Below are 26,724 nucleotides of genomic sequence, written 5' to 3' on the forward strand. Positions count from 1 at the left end.
AGCTCTGTGGGCTCTATGAAGAGGGCACAGGCCAGTTTGCCGATGCAACACCGGACTAGGATTCGACCTAACGTTCTTCCGTTAACTACATGATCCTGGCCAAGTCACTTTGTCTCTCTGGGTTTGTGTTTTTTCCATCTGGACGGTGAGGGGGCTACCTGGGATGGCCTTTCAAGGTCCTTCAGTTCTCAAGTACCACGATTCTGATTTTTCATCAACAAATATTTATTAAGCCTCTATGCATACCTAGCATTGTTTTCAATGTTGGGGACACAGCAGTGAATAGAACCCTGCTTCCATAGAACTTACATTCTAACGGAAAAAAAAAAAAAAAAGAGAAAATGAGTTTGTATATGATGTTGGGTAGTGATAAGGGCTATTTAGAAAATAAAGAAGGAGAAAAGGATTAGGAAGTGACAGGGCTGTGATTTTAGAAAGGGAGGTCAAGTAGCCTCTTGGACATTGACCTTTGAATGGAGACTTGAACAAATGAGGGAGTGTGGGCTCTGTGAGCAGCCAATGCCAAGGCCTCGTGGTAGGAGCTCCCTGTATCCAAAGAATAGCAAGGCCAGTGTGGCTGGAGCACAGTGAACAAAAGGGATAAATAGGCTGTAGGGTCAGGCAGGTTGTCAGCGACAGGTCATTTAGGGCCTATGGATTTAGGTCTTTGGATTTTATTCTAGGTGTGATGGAAAGCCCTTGAGAAGGGAACGACACACTCAGATTTAGAAAGGATAGCTTTGGCTACTGTGGAGGCAGGGAGATAATTAGGAAGGTACTGCAACAGCCCGGGCAAGAGATGACAATGGTTTGAACAAAAACGGTAGCGCTGAAACGTGGTGAAAGTGCTTGGATTCAAGATTTTTTGTTTGTTTTTTCAAGATGTATTTTGAAAGCAGACTTGGCAGGATTTGTTGGAGGACTGGGTAGGAGGAGCAGCAGAGAAAAAGAGAAATCAGGGATAAATATGATGGAGTCAAATCATATTTTAGGAACATAATGATTACATAAAGGAAATATTTAACATTAACTTGTAAGGTAAGAATTAATCCTATTATTTTATATGGTAGTACTAAAAAAACACAGATGTACTTGGTGATTTAAAAACTAACTGTACATACCTTAATAGACAAGGGACAGCTCTAGAATATATGGTTTTAAAAACTTTGGCTGTTGATTTTTGATATGCTTTGAAAAATCTTTCCTCATGTGATTCTTTTCCCTAATACTGAGATGCCAATTATAGAAAATCAACTGGGTAGGGTTACAGTTTGCATTTGATAAAATAGGAGCTGAGATTAAGATGATATTTCCCTCAGTTCTTCACTCCTGTATAAATCAAAATTGTGACTTAACTTTAGCAAAACAGTAAACCGATAAATAATTTTAAAGTACAGGTAACTTCATAGCAGTTGACCAGTTAACATTTATATTTTACAAGCGTTTCATCAAACTGCTTTCAGCGTATTTATGACACAATTTATTCTTTTGAAACCCCTACTTTGAAAGAGGGCCTAAGCACATTGTCATACCTCAGGGGACTTCCGTTAACAACTTCTTTTCAGAGAGATTTATAGTGAGAACAGCTAGTCTCTTTACTCATCTCTAACAGAAGTAGACAGGCAGAAAAGGTGGACAGAACTGCCTCTGAGGTCTGAGAAGGCACTTAGAAACAGCACCCGGCCTGGACACACCGGCTCACGTCCTGAGGGGAAACAAGCCTCTCCGACAGCTGTGGTCTTCACTGCAGGAGAGGGACGAGAGAGGACACAACCGCAGACACTGTCTTGCATTTATTCATACAGAGGAATAAGAATCGGTACAAATAACAAACATTGCTTTAAATACAAATAAATAGCTCTGGTTTCTAAAGGAAACAACTCTAGATAATTCAAAGTTAAGTATTTTCTAAGTTCCTATTAAAAATAGAAGACTATTTTGCATTAATTAAGTCCTACTCCACCATAACTCTCTGAGGACTTAAGGATAAAATGGTGAATTCTATGCTCTCAGAAGTCACCAGAAAAATGGGAGATAATGTTCCTTCCTCCCTGACCTATCCCCCAAATGGAAAGAGAGTTACTTGCATCTTAGACTGAGCTCATAAATGCAGGAAGTATTTAACATTTAAAGATATCTGAAAAGCTTTACCTTGGGAAAGGTGATAAGAATTTCTCTGAACCGGTTCTGTGAATTCTGAAACCTCACTATGCTGAAGTTTTGGTTCAAGTGTCTTAAATTCATTTATGCTCGTAGGAAGACTTAAGTTCCTATAATGAAAGCTTCCTCTTGCTAGGAAAATTGACGGTAAACAGTCTGTACTCACTAAGAGTGGCACATTGGGTAACAAAATGATTTACCTGGTAAAGAAGCAATGGTGCTGCCCAATGAAACAGTCTGTCAACCTTGCACCAAAATGACCAACCAACACTGCTGACAGAAACACACTCCCAAATCTGTTGATTTCTTTTTCTTTCTCTACTGTTATATTTAAAATGTTCACAGAGGCAAAAAATATCTGGGGAGAAGTAGGTTCTAAAAATGAAGAATCGTTTTAAAGTCATGCAGTCTTTCAAGCCTTTAAAAACCACATAAAACATGAGGTCATTACAATCTCGGTGCCAGAGCAGTGCCTGCTCCATTGACTTTCTGTGTCCACTGCATGTCCCCACCTCACCCCACATAAGAGAATTTGATTTCTTCTACTCAGACCTCTACACAATTATTAATAAATAACATGTTTGTTAGAGATCAATATAGCAATGTTTAAGTTTTCAAAGAAATTTTGCTTTTCTATTTAGATTGACCATGATACAATTCTAAATAGAACATCCTCATGCTATTAAAAACAATCTCATGCAATAAATGCAATTTTAAAAGTCCCATATTAATAATGACATTTGGTATTATAGAGGCAGGATTATTTAGATTCTTAAAAAATGATCCCAGTAGAAAAACTGGATTTCCAAACAGAACTTCCGTTGTGGTATAAAATGCTAAATTTCATTCCACAGTTTTGTCAATGCAAACAATTTTTTAAGATATACACCATGTTTTCCTAGTTGGGATTTTGAAACAATAAGCATAATTCTTAAACATATTACCACAACATTTGCTCTAAGAAACAGCTCTTTTTGCCAAGAACCTTTTCTTTTAGTCCAGTTGGAGGGATTTCCATAGAGAATTCTGGAACAGCAGTTCTGAACATGATTCAAAAATCTCTCTCTTCCCTCCCTGTCTCTTACTTCTTCTTTATGTTGTAAAGACACTTGAGTACAGAAAAATGTTTTGTTTGTTTCTTTTAAGATGGATATTAATAACTTAAGTTTCCTGATTTAAATAGTAACATTTTTTATGTTTGCCTTTCTCTCTGGCACACTATATACTGTTTCTGGAGTTACAAATCCAAACAAACCAGCCAACTAGAGCATCCCAGTGTTCAAATCACAGTTCTGGATACAATCCTATTTATTCTGGATGATGCTCAATTCCACACATACTTCGGGGAAGAAACATCCATAAGAACATCCAAAGACATTATGTTACCAAATTCTAACATGTGACTGTGCTCTGTCGGATAGTACCATTCACAGCTACAAGCACAAAGGCAGAGGATTTCAGGTGTGGACACCAATTTGCTTTTGCTGTTACGGTAATTCATAACCATCATCTTCGAGATTTCCAAGCTGTTCTAGAATAAGGAGTAGTCCTTTTTTTATCTGGTGGCTTGAAGTAGGAATAAACAGGTGCTGCTGGATACTCTGCATCAGGGTTTTCTGCCATCATTTTCAGCTTTGCTTCAATGGCTTTTATCTTTGCAGTGACACTGGAAAAAGGACAGCAGAGGATCAGAGTGGGTATGTTCAGAGAATACCAGTGTCTTTCATCTTCTTTGTGCCTCTTAAGCATATCAGAGTAGCAACAAGATACTCAAACACAAACATGCAAGCATTTCATAGAAAACACATATAAAAACAATTAATGTTCTCATTTTAGGAAAGAGATCAAGTCTGGTCCATCTATTAAGTTTTTTCTGTAAGACACTGTTAGAAGTACTTTGCATATTGCTACATTTAAACCTCAGACACCAACATGATCAGCACCTTAGTGTCTGTAGACAGTAGGCACTCAAAAATAATCTGTGTAGGAATTCAAAGCAGAGTCTGGAAGAGATGTGTACACTCATGTTCATGGTAGCATTGTTTGTTTCATGGTAGCATTATTCACAATAAACTGTGGAAGCAACCCAAGTGTCCATCGAAGTATGAATGGATAAGCAAAATATGGTATATACATATGCTACAATGTGGATGACCTGGAGGACGTTACGCTAAGTTAAACAAACGTTAAAAAGTTAAATACTGCTTGATTCCATTTACATGAGGTACTTAAATGAGTAGCCAAAATCACAGAGACACAAAGCGGAATGGTGGTTGCCAGGCGCTTGGGGGAGGTGGGAATGGGGAGTTAATGTTTAATGGGTGTAGAGCTTCAGTTTTACAAGAGGAAAAGAATTATGGAGACAGATGGTGGTGCTGGCTGTAAATTATGAATGTATTTAATACCGTTGAACTGTACACTTAAAAATGGTTAAGATGGTAAATGCTACATTACGCGTGTTTTACCACAATTAGAAAAAACGAAAATGATTCACGTACGTTATATTCTTCACTTTACAGATAAAGAAAACAAGGCATAGAAAGGTTAACTTAGCTAGTGTTATACCGCTAGTGAGTGGCAGAGTTGAGATTTGAATACAATTGGACTCCAGAGCTATACTATGAGCTATATTATACTGTACCACCTTCTGAATCACTAAATAATAATGGGAAAAAAATCCTGGAACTCCTACAAAGTCCCTGTTTACTGACAAATGTGTGTTTAGGCTATCATTTAGAGTGCTTACAATGAGCCAGGCAGTGGTCCAGCATTTTACTTATATTGTTTCTAATCCTTGCAACAATATTGCAAGGGTTTTGATCCACATTTTACAGATAAACAAATGCACAGAGGTAGGGATTCACCCAAGGTTCACACTGCTAAGAAATTGTGGAGCCAGGATTCAAGCCCAGTTTATCATCAAAGTCCTTGTTTTTTCCTCTCCATTAGGTTGGGAGCTGAGTAGCCATGTATTAGAGAGAAGGGGTGAGGAGACACTGCAGAAGTTGTGAGGAATTCCCTTCTGATCAAGGTCACTGCTATCCCTGGACCAGAATGCAAAGCACTTAGGCAGAGTATTTTTTGGCCCACGACTCCCTTTATTTTCCATTCTGATGCTGTCAATGGTCTACAGTCCGGGACAGAAACTTGGGAGGGAATGTGCACATGGCCTTTTAGAGATCCTCAAAAGGCATACATCTGCACATACTCATGATTTTACACCGGCAACGTAAAATTAAAAAACTAAGTTGCAATAAAAAAGAACCCTGGGCTTCCCTGGTGGCACAGTGGTTGAGAGTCCGCCTGCCGATGCAGGGGACACGGTCTGGGAAGATCCCACGGGAAGATCCCACATGCCGCAGAGCGGCTAGGCCCGTGAGCCATGGCCGCTGAGCCTGCGCGTCCGGAGCCTGTGCTCCGCAACGGGAGAGGCCACAACAGTGAGAGGCCCGCATACCGCCAAAAACAAGAACCCTGAGGTCTCACTGAGATGCATTCCAGCACCTTTTTCCATTAATGGAAAATTAACAGCCAGCCATTCATTCTGTATGAGTCACAGAGAAAACAACCTTCTCTAATTAGGCAAAGATGTTAATCGAAAGATGTAAACTGAGGTTCTGTGAATTAAAAAATAAATGGAAAAAAAAAAAATGGAAAACACCAGGCTAGATTATCTAGTAAAAAGAGCAAACAGTGAAAATAAGAAACTAAAGACATGTTCACTGTACCATGGGGATCACCAAGCATAAATGCAGTCGTCCCTTCCTAACAGGAGTTAGATTTATGAAAACCTCCATGAAACCAATCTGTGATCAAGGAGGTTTAATCTCGTGGGGAAAACAGGATAGCCGAAATAAGTTCCCAGTGAATCTACAGAAGTCATTGGTTACGGGAAAAAAAAAAAAAAAAATGGGAGTATAAAATAAAGCAGCACAAAATTAAGAAATATCAATGATATTAGACAAATTAGTAACTATAAAATTAATTTTAATTTACCAATTTTATCGCTCCTGAAAACATTTCAGGATCACCTTCCCCTGCAGTTTAATGAGATGCTTGTACATCTGTTTTGTTTGGTGCAAATATACAGGAAAGGTTTTTTTTTTCCTGTCTTGCCCTCTGTCCAAATAGGCATCACTTTCCTGACTTCATGACATTGTTAATTTCCTTTTTTTTTTTCTTTTTTTTTTTTTGCGGTACGCGGGCCTCTCACTGTTGTGGCCTCTCCCGTTGCGGAGCACAGGCTCCGGATGCGCAGGCTCAGCGGCCATGGCTCACGGGCCCAGCCGCTCCGCGGCATGTGGGATCTTCCCGGACCGGGGCACGCGCTCGTGTCCCCTGCGTCGGCAGGTGGACTCTCAACCACTGCGCCACCAGGGAAGCCCTTTTTTTCATTTTTATTGGAGTATAATTGATTTACAATATTGTGTTACTTTCAGGTGTACAGCAAAGTGAATCTGTTATACAAATATATATATATATATATCTCCACTCTTTTTTCGATTCTTTCCCCATATAGACATGTGGATTTCTGATCCTTATGGAACACTGATGATCTTTCACATATCTTCTTCCCCGCCCCTGGAACAGGCTTTAGAACAGTAGTCCTGCATTTACAGCCTGGAGTTTCTTTAAAGCAGTAATTAAAAGACGGAATGTTTAAGTCCAGTAAACCTGTCTTTGAATCTGGACTCTGCTATTTGCTACCTGCGTGATCTTGGCCAAGATATTTTACCTCTCTAAACTTCAGTTTCCTCATTTGTAAAATGAGTACAACTGTACTTTTACCAGAATTTTTATAATTCAATGACATACGGCATGTAAAGTGTTTAGCACAGAGCCTGCTTCATAGTGAGCTCAATAAATCCTGGCTTTTGTTATTGTTAACATTTCTCCCTAGGCTACGATGCAAAGTAAACCCCTCTACCTCTGCTCACCCATCTACTTAACTTCCGCTTTCTCTACTCAACCCTCAATTCCTTCTGTTTTGAATTAACTCCAAGGAAGGAAATGATAATTTGTACTTACTAGAACCAAAACTGTTATATTTGCTGAAATGGTAGATAAAATTAAAGTGCTACAAACCCGAATTCTGTATAAAGGGACTCAGAGCTGGGGAGGAATTCGTGTATGATGACAAATGCTGAAGATAATCAAGGCCTTATTAAAATGCCTGTTTTTATGGCAAGGACTGAATCTGCTTTACCTTTGTATCCCCAGTGCCAAGTACAATGGCAGGTACATGGTTAGCACACCCAGCCTCTTTTGAGTGTATGAATTCTGTAAATGGCTGGTACACACTCTTAGGGGTATGGGAGGAGGTGAAATGTATACATTCTGGAGACTAACTGAACACACTTCTCAGCGTGTCAAAAGTTAGTAGATTCTACTCTAAGTTAAGAGTCCGAAGGTTTACTAGAACCGGAATGAAGGTTAGAATGAAGAGATGGCTCAAGCTCTTGCATACCTGCTTGCGTCTTCCTATAGTACACCTTCTTACCTTAGGTTAGACTGAGTGGGCTCAGTGCTTGAGGATGGCTCAAGACTAATCGGAAGGACCTTATCATTCTTGTTATGATCGTATCTCTGCAAGTAAGAAAAAGGCAAATTACCTCACCGGGGCAGAAACCAGCCCTCTACTGCAGTGCATGTGTTCAGAAATCCTAATCCCATCAGTGTATTGTTAGATTATTTTTCGACAATCTTAAGACTGCTTTATGTTTAGAATTAATGTAGACGTCCAGACAGTTTTGGCCTAAAAGTTATAAACTGAGAAATTTAGAAGAGGCTTCCCATCTAGCCATCAGTCCTCCTTATTTGGTAGGGAAAGAATTTCAGCCTTTAAATTCACAGATGGTACAGACACACAGCAGGATTGCCCTCTCACATTCTTATTCTGTCATACATCACCTCTTACAATATTTATTTTGCTTTATTCCAAGCACTTTAAAATTTTGCTAGATTTTTGCAAAGTACCAATCATAACATTCAACCCTTAACAGATCTAAGTGGAGAAGAAAAGTAGTAACAGCTTTCAGCCACTGATATAGAAAACATTCTCCAGGAAGAGTAGCTTATTTGATGTCAGATAATTATATACTTCTTTTAAAAGGTAAATACAATATTAAAGAGCAATCAGGAGCCTCTGGTCGAAAAGATGTGTAGGAGAAGAGAACTGCAGGGCACAGAGATTCTCAAATGAAAGACAGAACGAAGGATGATTTATTTCTCTTGCGTGTCTTTTCAATGAGATGCAGAATGAGAAAATGACAGCCAGTCTGGCAAATGAGACTTGATTTTCTTTTGAGTAAAAAAGCATTTGGTAATTCTCTTTGCTGCTTCTATTTTTAAGGCAATGGGTCCTAGAAATTGAGAAGGCTCTGTGGTTACCTGGAATACTCATAAAGATCCAAAGTGTCTGAGCTCTGTTTTTCAGCTTGGACACTGAACTCAAATGTTCTATTTCTGTGACTCTTTACTGGGAAGCTTGTTGGATACAGTCTCTGATCAAAACTCATGCTCATGTAGCTGAAGACTGAGGCTCCAAATCTAGTTGTCACAAATCTTTTTGCAGACAGGTCTGTAAAGACCACACTGCGGGAGGAATAGAATCAACTTTGGGGATTGCTGCAGTGCACATACTTCACCTGTGCTGGCTGTAACAGAAGACTGTTCTTTTTTTTTTTTTTTTTAAGTGGTTGTAGCTTTTCCAGTGCATTTTCCCAAGAGAACAACTAGGAGATGAACACGGCAGTTCACCACTGCTTGGGCCTTGGAGTCAATACAGACACTGCAAAGTCCCACAAATAACTCTTAAAATCTCTGGAGTAAGGAAATGTCAGTGCTTTAAGCACTCTTACAAACTACCCATTTCGCAAGCATTTAGAATAAACAATTCAAACTCTCCAAAGAACTGAGAGGCTGGGAAGAGTCTAACAACGCCTAAAGCAACTAATTTTAAAAATAAATACATTTTTTCCTCCAAAGAACAACCCCCACCAAAAAAATGATAGAGGTCTGAGTATACATATCAGTCACATGGAAGAATCAATCAAAAACAGAATCTGTGGGTATGCGGAGAGAAACGACGAAGGAACTTAATCCCTCCTGAGATGTTTCTCAAAAGAAAAATCTGGCAACACACATGGTAAATACAAGTAGGAGACCAGAGTATGGCTGTTCCAGATGTGCAGAGGCTTGGATGCAAATGGGCAAGTGGACAACTGCCTTTCGGAAGATTCATTTAGGATGAGCTGATGCTGTCTTTCTAGCCTGTTAGACTTACCTTCACTTGCGCGTGTGCCCAGCGCACCACCAGCTTCTTAGACAGAGCCAGCTTGCCATTGAGACACTGGATGGCTTGTTCTGCTTCCTGTTCAGGAAAGGGATGAATGTTAGTCAAAGATTCAAATGCCTCACTAGCTGTGATGGCTGAATTTCTAACTGTTTTGTTAAACAAGTGGCAAAGGGTTTACAAGGGAAAAAAAAGGCAGAATAGTAAAAAGGGTGTGAGTTTTTGTAATCTCAGTCAAACAAAAATTCAAATCTCGGCTCTGCCACTTACTGGCAGCGTAACATTTAGCAGGTCAGTTAATCTCTCTGGATATTATCTTTTTCACCTGTAAAATATGGACGTTGCTTGTTCCTCAGTGGTCGTGAGGAGTCAAAGAGCGCATGTAGAGCATGGAGCATATGGTAAGCACTCAACCAACGTCAGCTTATTAGGTGACCATTGTGTGGCCTATTGGGTGATATCTTTCTACATACTTCTGTTAGTTAGAGTAGCACCTACTATGTCAAGAAATTGTACTCCGCCAGGGACTCTGAAACTATATCCTGGACTAGGGCTTATACTCCCTGAATCCAAAGTGAGAAACAGTAATGGCTTCAAAGGATATGGGAGTGAAGGAAACCAGGCCGGAAAAAGCAGGAGTGAGTCAAAGAGACTACGAGCAAGGTATCTCTGTGGGCCAATCTCTGCACCTGGTTTTCAGAGCCAGAACTTCCCTGACCCTGTCCCCATCAGATATAGGAGCAACGAGGTTGAAAGGAATTCCTGAGGCTGGGTAATAGGCACTCTAGGACATTCCCAGGAAGCCTGGCTGTACTTTTCCATCCTGCCAAGCCTTCTCTGCTCCATTTGTATCCATGAGGCATTCGGCCAAGCGTGACCCACGTTTACTGGGAGTGAAGAAGCCCTTAAGGAACAGGAAGAGGAACAAGGAGAGTCCGAGGCTCAGTGTAGGACATTCCAGTCTGGTTTTCCCAGTGACTCTCTTATTCCTCTGGATCCTGCCGGTATGACATTCAACAAATATCTGAGTACCTACTACGTGTCAAGTATTCATCACTGGCATCCTTGCCTCACTATGGCACGCAAAGTTAGAAGGACAGATGAGACATTTTATTCTTAAGTTTCACTTAGTGAATTAGAATTTACATGACACTCTCCATTAATTCTGTAGCATCAACAGTCATAAGATGCCAGCAGGTGATAAATGTTTGAAAAAAGAATTTCCCATCTCTGTAACTTGTTTCAAAATTCATGTATCCAACAATATTATTAAATGCCAAATGTGTTTTCATATAAACGCTCACCTATTCTCTCAACTTCCTAAAAGGTAAGGAGGGTGTGTGTTTTTAATCCCCATTTTTAGATGAAAACTGAGGTCAAAATAAGTTAAAGAGACTTGCCTAAAGTTAATAAATGGAAGAGTCAAAAATAACAGGCTTTGTGACTTCGAGTTTAGTGTTTTTAAACCAGCATCTGGGGCTTCCCTGGTGGTGCAGTGGTTGAGAGTCCGCCTGCCAATGCAGGGGACACGGGTTCGTGCCCCGGTCCGGGAAGATCCCACATGCCGCGGAGCGGCTGAGCCCGTAAGCCATGGCCACTGAGCCTGCGCGTCCGGAGCCTGTGCTCCGCAACAGGAGAGGCAACAGCAGTGCGAGGCCCACGTACCGCAAAAAAAAAAAAAAAAAAACCAAAAACCCAGCATCTGTCCTCAACATGACCATTGATTTTAGTTGTCTATAAAAATCCTCAACGTGCTCTATCATTAGGAAAGAACAAAGTATTTTAAACTGCTAACTATATAGAGCACATTTTCAGTTCCCTCAAAACAAACCTTGAACAATTAGAACAATAATGAATCACTTACTGCCTATCACATTTGCAAAAATTAGGGGAAATTAAAAAAAAAAATTCCCAGCACTGGTAAGGACAAATGACACTCTCAGACAGTTTCAGAACATACTGACACATCACTTCTTTTTTTTTTTTTTTTTGTGGTACACGGGCCTCTCACTGCTGTGGCCTCTCCCATTGCGGAGCACAGGCTCCAGACGCGCAGGCTCAGCGGCCATGGCTCACGGGCCCAGCCACTCCACGGCATGTGGGATCTTCCCGGACCGGGGCACAAACCCGCGTCCCCTGCATCGGCAGGCAGACTCTCAACCACTGCGCCACCAGGGAAGCCCGACACATCACTTCTTGAAGGCAATTTGGCAGTCATATTACGAAAAAAATTGTGGCCTTTGTTGACACCACTCCATTTCCATGAATATAGTAAATATGTACATAGAGCTAAAGAGATGTTCACTGCACTGCTGACACGTGTGGAGATTAGTTAAGTAAATTATCATATGTTCACAGAATAAAACATTATGCAGTCATCAAAGATGACACTGGTTAGTTTTTAAACTGAGGTCTAAATAATAAAATTATAGATATAGATCAATGAATTTTTCCATATATCTACAGCTACACCAGTGAAACCACAATATGATACAGAATGTTATCTTTTTTTCACTGTTGTGGTCTCTCCCGTTGCGGAGCACAGGCTCCGGACGCGCAGGCTCAGCGGCCATGGCTCACGGCACGAGCCCGTGTCCCCTGCATCGGCAGGCGGACTCTCAACCACTGCGCCACCAGGGAAGCCCCAGAATGTTATCTTGATGTGTATCAGATGACAGAAAAAGTTTTAATTTTCTTTCCGGGGTAAATAGGATATATGATTCTGCTTGTGTGTTATAAGCTGCACATGTTTTTTTAAAAACTGTGTACATGTGTTTGTGTGCGTGTGTATGTGTGTATGAATGTGAAGAAAGAAGAAGGGACTACAAAGATATACAACTAAATATTAAAAAACTGATTATTTCTGGGTTTTAGGCTAATAGATGAGATTACTTATCTATATTTTCATCTGTAAGAAACAGGTATCACTTTTACAGTAAGAAAAACATGCAAGTACAACTATTATTAATAAAACAATAACTAGGCAATGTTCTCACACATGACTAATAAAGTTATAGAGCTATAATCAGTGTCTCCATATTTAATAACATTCAAATTCAATTCCTTTATCAATGCATGTCCCCTCCAAGGACTAAATTTTAATACGGATACATGGATACATCATGGTTGAAGCTGGAGGTTCTCTTTCACTGTATATATTCAAATTTGTCCGCATTTATTCTGAGACATTGAGAAGAAGGATACATTTTTAAGAAATAAAAATAAAAGAGAGTTTGTGGGTGGCTCACCACAGAGAGGGAGGGCTTCTGCACCACGGGGCAAAACTACTGAAAGAAAAGGAGGCTTTGTTGGCCAGCCACTAAAGGAACAAACAAAAGAGAACAGGGAGGGGCATGTCCATGTGCTTAATGTGGGCATCCCAAAGCATCTGGTCAGAAAAGTAGGTCAGCTGCCTGAGACTGCCAGCCTGGGGAGGGTAGACCTTGAAAGCTGTTCACTAACTCAGTTGTTTACCGAGGATCTCCTTTAGGACTCAGAGCACAGCACACAGAGATGAATCAGACATGGCTCCTGCCCACAAGGAACTGCTATTCTAGTAGTCAAGAGGGATGCACAGATAATTATGAGAGTATAAGTACTGGGAAAGGGGGAGAAGTTCAATTACCTGCTTAGTTTCAAAGTTAACGAAACAGTACCCTCGAGGCTGTCCCTCCAAAGCACCTGACTTGTGGAAGAGAAAGTCGAACTGCTTCACCGTGCCAAACTTCTGCAGGAGCTTGAGGAGGTGGTATCTATGGAGAAAGAACAGCCCCTGAGACACTCTGGGAATTTGGTCAGCCTGTGAGATAAAAGCAGGAGATAATTTACCCCAGGGATAAAATCTCACATCACTGCCCCCTGCCTTCCTCCAAACTGCCGTGTTAGTTTATTTGGCAAACAGAGTTGTTTGCCTCTATTTGGAATGGGGACTAGAATTGTCATGGCTATGCGTCTGTCCAACACAAAAATACCAAACAAAAAAGCCACACCTAACAAACAGCTGTCTGGCCCACAAGCACCATTTGTTTTTCTTTTGGAGAATAGCTCAAAAATTGTGTCAATTTATTTATTTTCAATTTCTTGGCAATGAAATAGTATTTGTGAATAACTACAACTCCATCAGAAACACACACTCACACTCCAAATGAAAAGGCCAACCCTACCTCAAAAATAAACAAAGTAACACATATACATTCACACAAACAACAAAACAATCCTGGAAGACTTCCCCGTTAGCTTTCATAGTTAATCATTAGCCCCAAATTGCACTTAAGACAAATTCTGCCAAAAGCCAAACCACAGCTAGTGGCACTTCCTAAGTGCTTGAGAGTTTCCATCCCTGACGTGACCGAATGACAGGACAATGTGGAACCACAACGTGATGGAGGCTGGTCTCACACAGGCAGGGGAACCTGGCCGGTCCTATAAATCATCCCACTGCAGGTAACTACCCAACCTCAGTTGCTTCAATACGATTTATGCTCTGGAGTGTGGCTGAATCAAGAATCTAGCTGGCCAAGGAAGGCATTTACTAGTGGCAGGAGGTTTACCCCAAGCTCTTTCTTGCCACTCTGCCCCTCACCCTGTTCTTGGATTCCTTTCTCTAAAACTTACTTGGTTTCTATAGAGCTTTTAAGTTATTCAAACAGATGTGGCCTTAACAGGTTGCTGTGGCCAATCTCAATTCCGACTTCCTGTCATCTGATGTAAGGGTGAGACAAACCAACAGCTCTCCCGTTTCCTTTTCCTTTGGCCTTCCTCCTGGCATCCTCCACGCTATTCAAATGGAGTCAAGGCTTTCTCTAAACAATGCTGTCCCTGTGATACTAAAAAGGTATCAGCCCACATGCTAAATCTGTTATTACTGGGAATTCTACCCCACAGGGAGTCAGTAAAGCTGTCTTTACAGCCACATTCATATTCACATTGTTTTCTAGGAGAAAACCCATCAAGATTTTATTCTTGAGTAAGAATCTCCTTTGGGAGGCAGAAAGGTATGAAATGGATCAGAAGCTACACTAAATTTGAGACTAATGCACATCAACAAGCAAGCCATTATCCTGGATCAGGTCCTGACACAGTGGAGCAAGGAAGACATAACACAGGTCTTTTACTGGGGCAGGGGGCAAGGATCCCAAGGCATACAGTGGATATTAATCTGGTCTTTAGATCTGTTTTGAAAAAGAAAACAACCATAACCCTCTAGTTTCCAAACTCTCAATTCCTATCACGACACCTCAGCTGCTGGTGAGAAAGAATGAGGTGATTCTTCAGGGGAAAGGAAGACACCTAAAGTGCAAATTTCTGGTTTTACTTGGTTTTCTGAATATGCTTACAGCAAGGGTGGGTCTCTCAAGTGCACAGATGGGCTAGAAGAATCTCTCTCAGGGTCTTTAATTCACAGCTGCATCTTCCACTTACTATACCCATTCAAACCTCAACACTGCACCAGTTGCCATAAATGGTGGGTCAAATCTGTTTTTAAAAAAACAACCTAAGGGCTACTGTGGGCCGGTCATCTTTTCATTAACTCCATTCTGCTTAATAGCAGGAAGGTAAGGCGATCGGCATTTCCTAGGAAATGAATTTTAATTTACTCAGGGAAAAAAAAAAAAAAACTCCAACAGATTATTCTTTGAAAAGCTAACAAATGCGTTCTGCCCAAGAAGTGCGACCTTAAGATTCCAGGAACATCTGCTTAGGTCCGTGTCTTTCAACTTCTCCAGGATTTCTTTCCTTGTTTGATAATTTCTTGAAATTATCGGAACACCGAAACAAAAGGAATGAAATGTTTACTATTTTGCTTCCTGGAGATGGAGACTGCAAGCTCTGATAGTGAAAGAAGCCTGAAGAGTCTTGCTTTCACATCTGCAAGCACTTTCATCTGCTGCTGAAGGACGGGCGCGCTCGCTGCTCATCAGAGCCTTGCTTCACTTAATGAAACGGGGGCCCTGCAGCCTTCGGGAGCCGGAGACAGTACACCAGTCCCATACATATTTCTGCAACATAATTAGTGTTTTCTGTAATGGGTCTTTAAAATGGCCTTCCTGCCTAATGGCACACAGGGAATTAGTCTATATGAATTAGATTAGGTTAAGATAGACACCTACAAATGTGTCAAGAATTGTAGTATTAGGCACTTGACTATCCAAATGAATACAACTAAGTCTCTGTTTTCAAAGACCTGACGTTCTGGTTCGAGGAGAGAGAGATGTAATCAAACAATTTTAAAAGTGTGAAGCTTGCACGCAGAGGTATGTACGTGAGCACACAGATGAAGAGGACCAGCTGTGCAGGGAAGGCGGTTAGTGAATACCCTGTGTAAAGATATAAAGGTGAAAAAGACTGATCCATCGGCAGACAGTGGGGGCTCTTAGACAGTAAGTGAAGAGGCTAAAAGGCAGGCAGGGGACAGTTTGGGAAAGATGTGTGCAGGAGGGAATTTTAATGTGATGCTGTAGATACTGGGAAGCCAACGAAATGACATTGAAGATTCTTTTTAATGCACAATTTGTTTTAGAGAAAATTTTTTTCATAAATTTACAGAAATTATTATGTGGTGGGTCTTTATGTTCTATGCCTTATATGTTTTTAAATGGTCTTACTTTGTTTCAAATTTAAATAAGCAAATAGTAAAGGCTGTTTTACGCAAACCAAAGCATGAGAAGCAGCACAGGTCATGGAGGAAAAACAAGGAATGGGCTGAGAGAGAAGCGGGCGTGTCTTCAGGTGGAAACACTGTTCTTACATGCTCATGCGTTTATAATCCCTTGAGTTTAGCTCTGAAAGTCTACATCCGAAGGACATTTCCACCCAGGTGGCTCTCCATTGCTTTTAAGTTTACTTAATAACGCCAGGCCTGACCTCCTCCTCTCCACAAACTATGCCTCTTTCCAGCTATTCTGCTGGCTGGTGTGGACATGATTCTTTTCCATTTCTCAGGCAAGAAACATCAGGGTCATCTTTAGCTCTCCGCTCCTCTTCAGTCACCTTCATCTCGCAGACTCCACCCCGTGGTCTCCAAGTTCACTGCCTCTATCTAGGTGATATTAATGGCAGGTCCGCAGCTAATCTTCATCTTCAGTCTTTGCCCCTCCTATTCATCCTAAATACGGATGTCTGATTTTCCTACTAAAACATCACTTTCATGATGCTGGTCTCCCACCAAACACTCACGAGTCTCTTTATGTGAAATTCAAACTTGTCTGAATAAATTTTATAGAACCTGTCTTCATCTGATAGCATTCACTCTCTCCAACTACTATTTTCATTATCGTTTAGTATTCAACCTCCCTTTTAGTCAAAAAGGTCTTCCCGATATTCGACTCATCCATAACAATACTTCTTTTTTTTTTTTGCGGTACGCAGGGCTCTCACCGCTGAGGCCTCTCCCGTTGCGGGGCATAGGCTCCGGACATGCAGGCCCAGCGGCCATGGCCCACGGGCCCAGCCACTCCGCGGCATGTGGGATCTTCCCGGACCGGGGCACGAACCCGTGTCCCCTGCATCGGCAGGCGGACTCTCAACCACTGCGCCACCAGGGAAGCCCAACAATACTTCTTATTCCTACTTATGTTCCTTTATTTATGATTCACCCTCCATCCAGAATGTTCTTTCTTTTAGAGTTTCTACTGGCTTTGTTCTCTCTCATACTTCTCCTTATGCATAACACAGTGGCTATTAATTTGGCTTTCTATACAGCACATTTAATATTTAAAAAAGAAAGCAGTGTTAACCCTCTCAGAAGAAACCATGGTATGGAAAATAGATGTCTAAAGACATTAATTTGGGCTTCCCGGGTGGCGCAGTGGTTGAGAGTCCGCCTGCCGATGCAGGGGACACGGGTTCGTGCCCCGGTCCGGGAGGATCCCACATGCCGCGGAGCGGCTGGGCCCGTGAGCCGTGGCTGCTGAGCCTGCACGTCCGGATCCTGTGCTCCGTAACGGGAGAGGCCACAGCAGTGAGAGGCCCTCATACCGCAAAAAAAAAATAATAATAATAAATAAAGACATTAATTTGTTCAGCTTCTCTACTGAAGGCACTAGTAATAATATTTAAAGTTGTTGTTTTTACTCTTACAGTTAGAATGGGTCCCATAACATTTAAAGGAAGTCCTTACAATGAAAAATTTAGAATAGAATACTTTAGGTTATGACTGTCCAGTTACACGGATTGTTAGAATATTTGTGCAAAGAGCCCTATATTAGGTGCCAGGAACTTAGTCCTCTCATTAACTACTGAAGTGAACTGAGTCAACTCCCTTTACCTTTCTTTACTTATAAAGTAGGGAAATGTTGTCTGTTCTACCTGCCTCACAAGACTGTTGCAAGCTTAAATAAGAGGAACTAATGAAATATTAGAGCTAGAAGACATTTCCATAGCATTTAGTTGAACAGTCTCACTTTATAGGTAAGAATTATGAGGTACAATATAGTTGAGAGGAATCCAAATATAGTGGAAAGAACATAGGCTTGGAATCTGCTACCTCCGTAAATAAGAGTATATCATCATTCCCTTAAATCCAGATCTCTAAGATCTATTTAGTTATACAGATATTCCTGGCATGTAACATGGTCCTAAAATGGTCAGTATTGCAACTACAAAGTGAACAGAGTATCAGGGTGCTAGACAGTCGGTCAGCAATGCGTATTCTGTTGAGAAGAGGCTGATGGACATCCTACTATAACTTGAACACAACTCAGATTGGTAACAGGCACACACACATAAGATGAATAGAATTATTATAAAATAAACTTTGAAAAACTGAGTGGAAAAGGTTTTTTTCTTTAAAAAACTTCTGTCAAGAGTCATTAGAACTTTAGAGATTTGGATTCAAATAATATTTTCTGAGATTGGACTACAAGCTGGGTACCACATGTTCACACAAGTTTCATCATGCAGCCCTTCAATGTTTGGGAATGACTGCATTTTAATAATTAGTCTAGGTCCATCGTTACCTACATCTTGAAAGGAACAGGATCTAGAAGTTTATGTACTTCAAAAACTTGGAAGAAAATCACATATTTCTACAAGATGAGACCTACCCTACTATAATGTTAGGTTTCTTTGCTGTAATTAAGTAAATTAAATGAAGTGACACTATGCATTTCATGCTAACCATAAGCTACAGCTGGTAGTTATGTCATTAAGAAGCAATTTAATAAATCAGTTTGTTTATGGAGAAAATATTTTAAGATAAGGAATCCATAGATGAAATACAGTAGAAATGATCTCTGGTAATACAGAGGTGGTAAGTCACAGGTGGAGCCAGCAAGGCCCTGATCTGTAGTCTAGTACTGGATGTCCACCTTTGTCCTGGTATGAGAAAGAGCAGAGATACCAGTGGGAGAGTTTTTGATTCAATGTTCCTGCTAATGCTCTAACTAAAGAAAACATCCACATACTCCCACTTATGACATAAACTGAGGTGGCAGATGCCCATTTGAACCTTCCTGTCAAGCAGCAGGATACAATTATAACAAGAATATCACTACAGGGAACCCCAGCTAGAACAATGAACATTGTTTCCACACTCCAGATTTCCATTCAGACAAGAAGAGGTGGGAATGGAAACCACTCCTGGAAGCATCCTCTCACAGCCTGGGTTATAGATGATGGAAACAGCATCTCTGTTTAATTCCCTCATTAACTGAGAGCTTGGGCAGGTCCACACATTCATCCTCAAAGCCGTAAGTCATAAAGAGAGCCAAAATAAATGCACAGTCTATATTTAAGGGCCCTCGTGATCAAGGTAACATAATTAGGGGGCAACACACCTTAAATACCATCCTAATTTCTAGAGGGACCCAACGGTGTCTACACTTAGCCAATTTGAGCTTGAGCAGGTTTAAGGAACTGAACATTCTGTCATGATCCTGATATGTTAGTTTACATCTCTTTCCTCTCTCATAATCCCAACCCTGTTATACACCTCCTCTAAGCAGATTCCTTTGTTTCCTCTCTCCTTGCTTTTAACACTATTCCACAGGGAGTAACTTCTAGGACTGAGGCTGTAACCCATGCTTGCTTCAAGCGTTGACCCCAAATGGCTCAATCCACCCACGCTTGGCTATCCTGCCACCACCCACCACCTGCCCCTACCGAACGACTGGGGGAAGGAAAAACCTCTCAATTCTCTCTGTTAAGAAATTTCACTCCACTATAATATCCACAAAGGAAAGAGTGGGGAGTCAAGACAATTCAATTAGCTTTGTCACCATGGACAAGGCACTTCTATCTCTTGGGCTTCAGTTTCCTCTGCTGTAGGATAAAACAGCTGGAATATATCAGTCTTTCAAGGGTGCTCCACGAGTCCTATAAGTGATTGCCAAAGAAAGGGTGACTGCAGCCCAAAGGCACTGGGTACACCTTGTCCTTCCTTTAATCAGAGCAACTCTGGGCTTTTATTTTATATCTAGGTTCTGTACTTTAATAAGACAAGGCTCCTCAGATTTAGAAACTTTGAAAATTGCCTAGCATGGCACTTGGCACAGAGTAGGCACTCAAATCATTTAATGAATGAATGAAAACCAAAGTGACTGGGGTATCTCTAAGATTCCTTCTGACTTTCCTTGGTTCCATGACTGAATTAGAGTCAAGTGGTACCTCTCTGCCTTTTTGTGAAAATACTGATACTTCTTCTGTTTGTTCCTTCATTTTGGGGAACGAAAGTATGCCCATGGCTGGTTTTAGGAAATAATTTCCTAGTCACTGGGTACAAGGATTTGAAATAGTTGAAAATTAGGAGAACATCTTAGGCAAGCAGGAAAAACAAGTAATATATGGTTTAAAGGGTATCCAAGTCTGTGTCTATGCAGTAGAAGAGTCCAAATGTAAGAAAAATGACAAGATGACATGCTAAAACAACATATTCCCTTCAAAGATAATTAAAACATAAATAAAAGGGCCAAAATATAGCCTATGTCCCTTGAAAATTCTTCTGAACATCCTCACCACAAGCATCCCAATTTTGTAGGTAATGAATTAAAATATATTAGACTCACTCTGTGATTTTGGGGTCCAGGTTGCCAATCCATAACCGGTGCCCTTCCTGTAGGGAACCCTCTGAAAGGATGGATGCATTCTCCAGGGGAAGAGTTTTGGTTTCTGCTTCCATCAATCTCTACAAAATACTAAAGGAACTGTGAATATTCAGACAGGAAAGGAGCAACATGTTGTGAACATGAGACTTCAAATTCAATTCAACAAACATTTATTCAAGGAGGGCATGCCCTGGGCAGTCCTTCAAAGGCTTCAGTTATTCCACAAACAGGGCCCCAGCACCAGTTCCCTTGGGACAGCTCCTCCGGCAGCCAGAGAGCAAAAGCTTCCATTTAAGGTGAAAGGGGTGTGGTTCTGTGTGTAGAAACTAGTTTTTCTCTTCTGAAGCCAGAGGCTGACTGGGCAGGAGGCCAAAGTCTCTACTACTACATGATACTCCAGTTCAACAACCGTCACCCAAAATAACCCTTGGAAACCACCAGAAAGTGAGTCTTAATGACACTTAAGGGTATGGGTGGGGAAGAACAATAGTAAGTAATCAATTAGCTATTATCATGTCTAATATTTTGGGAGACACTGGGAAGAAGAGACTAACTTGCTCCGTAGTTATTCCAGTTCCATTATTTACTAGTTCTGTAACGGTGGGCAAGTTACTTAACCACTCTGTGTCTCAGTTTCCTCATTAGTAAAATAGGGGTGATAAAGAGCTATGCAGATTCACTGAGTTAATACACCAAAAACATTAAGAACAATAAATGCATGGCACCTAAGAAGCATTCAATTAATTTTAGCTTAAACTATTACCGACTTGGTTCCTGAAACGTCTCATATCACAGCCACAAAAGGAGGATGAGGGTTACGATGGAGACAGTAATGTAAAGACCAAAAACCTTGCGGTCAGAAGGCCTGGTTTCAAATTTTGGCATTTCCATTGGAAGTCACTTCACTCTTAGCTTCAGTCTCCTCACCTCTACATAATAAACCTTGCCCTGCTTATAACTTAGAGTTGCTGAGAAGACCAAAAATGACACAACAGATGTAAAATAAAGCTTTAATGTATGATGTGGTAGAGGAAGAAAAATAAAAGGGCTGGGAAGATGGCAGGCTGTGACAGACTTTAGAACTCCCTGCTAGAGAAAACATGTCCTGTAAAACCAGAAGTGCCTCCGAGATCAGTGTTGCAGGAACTGCATCTTAATAACAACAGCTGATATACTGAACACTGCCATTACCTCTTATTCAACTCAGCACAGCTTATACAGACTAGCACATAGCAGCCCCTAAGGTAATTGTTTGTTAAATGTGTTTATCTACCTCCACACGTGAGGGTATTTTTCTTCCTCTCTCATTCACATGTTCAATCTGTTCCATAATGTGAGACAAGCAACTAATAACTGCTAAGCCCTGGGCTATGTGCTGAAAATAGAGAGATGAACAAGCCATAGCTCTTGCTCCTACTTCCTGGGAGAAAGGTAAAACAGGCATAACTAGAATCCCAGGTGTGGAAACTGGAGAGGCGAAATATTTTGTCCTTTCCTGTCCTTTCCTTCTACTTACAGATCATTCATTCAAAAAATTTTTATAGAGCCTCTATTTTCCAGGCAGTGTCTAGGTACTGGGGACAGAGCAGTGAACAAGCAAGGCCTCTGCCCTATGCATGCTTATATTTGGAAGAGGGGCAGGACAAGACAAAAGGAAAATAAATGATCAAGATGTAATTTGTGATAAGTGCCGCAAACACAGTTAAGCAAGGGGATTTGACAAAGTCTAGGGATGGGCTACTTTAGAATTAGTGGAAAGGGAAGACCTATAGGAGATGACATTTGAGATGAGACTTGAATGATAAAACCTTCTGATACTAATACCAACAGGAAATAGTATCACACAAGGGAACCATTTTTAGTGGGAAGAGTGCAGGATATGGGGCCAAAAGAGAGGCACTCAAATCCTGGCTTTTGCACCCAGTTATTTTGTGACTTTAGAAAGTCATGATTGCCCCTTAAGTGTCCCCTCCTCAGAAAAGCTTTCCCTAATAGAGCAGAGCATCTTGTTAGTCTCTATGACAGCTACCTTTTTCTTTCCACATAATACCAGCTCAATGTATCACATACTATTTTATCTTCTGTTTCCCTCACTAGAATGTAAGTTACTGGACGGCAGGGCCTTACCGATTTTGATGATTCTATTCCCGGCACTCAGTACACTGCCTAGCTCCTGGCTGGTACTCAGTATTTACTGAATGAATGAATGAAACAAGCCACTTCCCCACTCGGAGCCTCAGTTTCTTCCTCCTTCCTATAAAGGGCATAATTATCCCTATCTCAAGGGTTGTTATGATGCTTAAATATGACAATACACGTGACAGCTCGGCACAGCACTTTTTGAGGAACGGTAAAGTGTGGTTAAGTGATCAAGATGCCATATGACAATCAGAATCCTTTGGGTTCGCAATGGCGACAACCTCTTATATTCACAGAATTCACAAAACGCTCCCGCCCACCCGCCCTCCCCCGCTGAGCTACAACGACCCTGGAAGCCACGAACAGTCATTTGGGGAAACTGAGGAGCAGAGAAGCAGGCACTTGTTCCTAAAAGCTAACGGTAACGGTGGGGTCAAGCCTGGAATCCGGGCTTCCCGATCCCTGGCCGCGAATTCCCAGATGCGATGGGTCATTACTCGGATTGTTATTTCCGGGCCAGCAGCGGGACAATCCGGGGCGGGGCCTGAGAAGCCGTCTCTCTAGGGCAGCCTCCTCGGGGAGCCCCTCGCGGGGCCGGCGCTAAGATGCAGAGGCGCGTCGCGGCCGGACTCACCTCGTCACCTCGGCGTAGTCCCCTCGGCTCATGCCCCCAAAGCAAAGCCCCGACTCCACGGTCAGACAACCCTCTAGACGCGTCCACCTCAGCGCCGCCAGCTGCCAGGCCACCCGTGACGCACTACGCCTGCGCCGCCGCCCCGTGACGTCACGACGCCCGCGCCGCCGCCGTCGCTGTGGTCGTGCGAGTCTTCCTAGTAGACTGGGCGCTAGCTGGTGAGTGGCCTCGGCACGGCCTTGAGGCGCGCGTGGGGCCCGGGTGCCAGAGATCTCTACTCAAGGATCTCTGGGGGACTGAACACCCGGACGCGTCCATTCGAATCCGGCTTGACCTTTACGGCTGGGGGCGGGACCTGCTGATCTGAGCGAGTCTGGGGGCGGGGCTCATCTCATCAGCTAGGAACTTCCAGGGTGGGAGGCGGGGCTTACTAAATAGGGACAGCTACTTAGTAGCTTGCCACCTGGCTGGAGCATTTAATTTTCATAACAATCTTTTGGGGGTAGGTTTTTTTTTTAATAGAATTAAGTCCAGACCCTTTATTTCTTTATTTATTTTGGCCGCGTGGCATGTGGGATCTTAGTTCCCCAACCAAGTATCGAACCCACGCCCCTTACTCCCAGGGCAGTAGGTATTTTTAATCCCCCATGCTGGAGAAAGGGAAGCTCAGAGAAATAACTTCATCGGGTCACGTGGCTAGTGAGTGATGGCGCCCAAATTCCAAAGCCTCAACTTTTAACCATTACTCTGTGCGGCCCAGTGGCAAAACAGTTGTCATTTGAATAGCCCTTCTATATTTGCAGAGTGCTTCTGCAGCTCTTATCTTATTCGATCGTCCTGATAACCCTGATAAATATTATTGTCATCTACAGATGAAATTGAGGCCCAGAGATTTTGACCTATCGAAGGTCACATACCTAGGAAGTGCTGGAACCAGCACTCTTTCCCAGGTCTTCTCTAAGTCTGACGCCTTTTTCCTGTCACCCCACTCTCTCGCATTCTCAGAATCTTGGAGAGCTTTATAATTAGAAAGAATGAAAACCTAGTCTGACCCTTCGTTTTATAGTTGAGGAAAGAAAACCTAGGTAGAAGAAATGACTTGATACAAGTCTCAGGTCATCAGCAGAGCTTACACAAGTGCTTTTTGAATACAAGGTAGTTATGAATCTAAAAAGGATGGCTGGCAGGGAGTGATGAGATAGGAATATTGGAATCCAGCCCTCCTAGCTCTTAGGCAAAAGCTCTTTCTCCACTTGTTAAAGTGTCTCATCCTTCCTTTGCCTGTGCCAGGGACATGATCCTGCATAGAGTCAGATACTGTAAATGCCTTCACATGGCACTGAATTTAGAGAACATGCCCTATTATCTCTAAGTGAAAAATCTGGCAAACCAAGAGATAATGGAAGCAGTGGGAAGTAGAGCCTAGGACCTACTGTCTGAGGCTTAGATTTCAGTTCTGGTGCCGGCATTGTGACCTTGAGGAAGGACTTAATCTTTATAGACAGTGTCTCCTATGTTCAGAACTGTGGTAGGGACTGGGGATGCAGCCGTGAACAAGACAACCATAGATTAGTCCTTGTACTGCTTATAGTCTTGTGGAGGGAATTAGACAATAATCAAAGAACTACACAAATACTAACTGGTATTGTTAAAGTAGGTGCTATGAAAAAGCACAGGGTGCTATGAAAGTGGGCTATAGGATGTTTGACCTATTGGGCTAGAGGAGATAGCCAAGGAAGGCATCCTCTGAGGAAGTGATGCTTAAGCTGAAATCTGAAAGAAAAGTGTGAGGTAGTCCATTAAAGAGGTGAGGGAAGATCATTCCAAGTAGATTCAACAGTATTTTTGAAGACCCTGGAGCAGGAAGAATATTCACGGAAATGAAAGATCAATTTGCTTATTTGTAAAATGTGGGTGATTATCACAACCCTGGTTACTGTGAGAACCAGGTAACCATGAAAGTATTTTATATACAACAAGGGCCTGCGTGTGTGCACACCCACATTTATAAAAGTCTACATATCATAAGCTAATATACAGCTGGATTGGTAGGGGTTGCTGGGACAGTGGATAAACCAGGATTTTGTGTTCCTCATCTATTTCTTTACAAAATTAAAGTGCACCTTCTGTGAAAAAACAGGAAAATTCAAATTTTGAGAACCTCGACTTTGGATAAAGAATATGTGCTTCAAGTAGTTTTAAAAAATGTTTCAACAGTTGGAAAAATAATGCCAGTAATTATACTGCCTTATGTACACAATCTAGGATAGTGTTTAAGAGCACAGACTCTGGAACAAAAGTGCCTGAAATAAAATCTTGGGCAAATTATTTATCTTGTGCCTCTGTTTCTTTATCCGTAAGATGAGTATAATAATAAGTACATATCTCCTAGGTTATCTTGAAGCTCAAATGAGTTAATATATGCAATATATCATTTAGAATTGTTTCTGGCACATAGTTATAACTATATGATTATAAGCTATTGTTTCATTATTGTTGTACCTTTTTAAAGGCTCATTAATATCACCATGAGAAAGATGCAGTGGAAACTGTAGCTCAGAGAGGCTGATGATCTCCCTAAGGTCACACAGCTAGTAAATGGGCAAACTGAGATTCCAGTTCAAGACCGCATCCAAAGATCAGATATTTCCTGCTGCATTCTTTTTTTCTGAGTGTAGGTTCATTTTGTTGTATAATACTTGGGCTCCCATAATGGTTCCTTTCCTAGACCTTACTTCTCTGCTGAACTGAGTGTTAATATGCATGTTCTTAAGGTAAAGGGTCCAAGGGATTGCCTTTATTGACCTTCCACTTTGAAGTTTCCTGACTTCTGTGCAATTAAAATCTACGCCTTAAGCATTTCAGCAGTGTGGTTTATTTATAGAGTCGTCTTCCGGTTCACGTGTACTGGGTCTGCTTTGGGGTGAGTTTTCTGTCAAAGGTTGTTTATTTCTAACCCATTTTGATTTCCTGTTGCTTTGTGGATTGGTATTATGACCTGCAACAGGAACACCAGGAAACCTGTCTTAGTGAAACAGCTAGATTGAGACCCTGTAGATTAAAAAAAAACAACTATATTATACAGCCATATTTGGATATAAGTGTGGGTTAGGCATTAGCTGTATTAGGCAAAAACTTACATATAGAAACCTCACTTAGAGGCACGTTTCTGTGAACAGTTTTGCTGCTACAGGGCAGAACTATTAGCTCCATGCCCTTGGTCAGTGACAGTCTCTTTGAGCCTCAGCTTCTACATCTATAAAAAGGAGATTATTATACTCTCTTTGTGGCATTTTTGAGAGGATTAAATGAATAATATGGGTAAAGCAGGAAGCCCAGGCCTGACCTCCATTAATAGTAGGTATTAATAATGTGAAAGGGGAAAAACTTTATTTTTTTATCTAACTCTGTCTTTACTGACGTCCACACACTGTTCACTGACATCTAGCATCTCT

The 26,724-nt window shown here is 41.5% G+C and overlaps 2 protein-coding genes across 2 annotated transcripts in view; one reads left to right on the top strand and one right to left on the bottom strand.

The window, feature by feature from the left end:
* Positions 1–3,304: 3,304 nt before the first annotated feature.
* Positions 3,305–23,365, bottom strand: RBM18 (RNA binding motif protein 18). The gene is made up of 6 exons (XM_065879387.1): positions 23,270–23,365; positions 20,458–20,586; positions 13,080–13,206; positions 9,446–9,532; positions 7,661–7,746; positions 3,305–3,826 (listed from the first exon to the last, which is right to left on the bottom strand). Exons 2-6 carry the CDS (start codon positions 20,568–20,570, stop codon positions 3,667–3,669), a joined length of 573 nt encoding a protein of 190 aa, XP_065735459.1. The 5' UTR covers positions 20,571–20,586; positions 23,270–23,365; the 3' UTR covers positions 3,305–3,666.
* Positions 23,366–23,428: 63 nt separating this feature from the next.
* Positions 23,429–26,724, top strand: part of MRRF (mitochondrial ribosome recycling factor) — a 56,026-nt gene continuing 52,730 nt past the window's right edge. Inside the window, exon 1 of the mRNA XM_065879108.1 lies at positions 23,429–23,487. The gene's annotated coding sequence lies outside the window, so the exon portion shown is untranslated. The remainder of the gene's footprint in view (positions 23,488–26,724) is intronic.

This window comes from Phocoena phocoena, chromosome 6, assembly GCF_963924675.1.
Source record: "Phocoena phocoena chromosome 6, mPhoPho1.1, whole genome shotgun sequence".
Taxonomy (NCBI): Eukaryota; Metazoa; Chordata; class Mammalia; order Artiodactyla; family Phocoenidae; genus Phocoena; species Phocoena phocoena.

What these genes read in the sequence shown, in the direction of transcription:
- RBM18 (XM_065879387.1), bottom strand. Translation starts at nt 20,570, where the DNA reads ATGGAAGCAGAAACCAAAACTCTTCCCCTGGAGAATGCATCCATCCTT. An exon ending in TTAACTTTGAAACTAAGCAG is followed by an intron (nt 9,533 to 13,079) that starts GTAATTGAACTT and finishes TTTCCTGAACAG; the next exon opens with GAAGCAGAACAAGCCATCCA. An exon ending in GGGCACACGCGCAAGTGAAG is followed by an intron (nt 7,747 to 9,445) that starts GTAAGTCTAACA and finishes TCTTACTTGCAG; the next exon opens with AGATACGATCATAACAAGAA.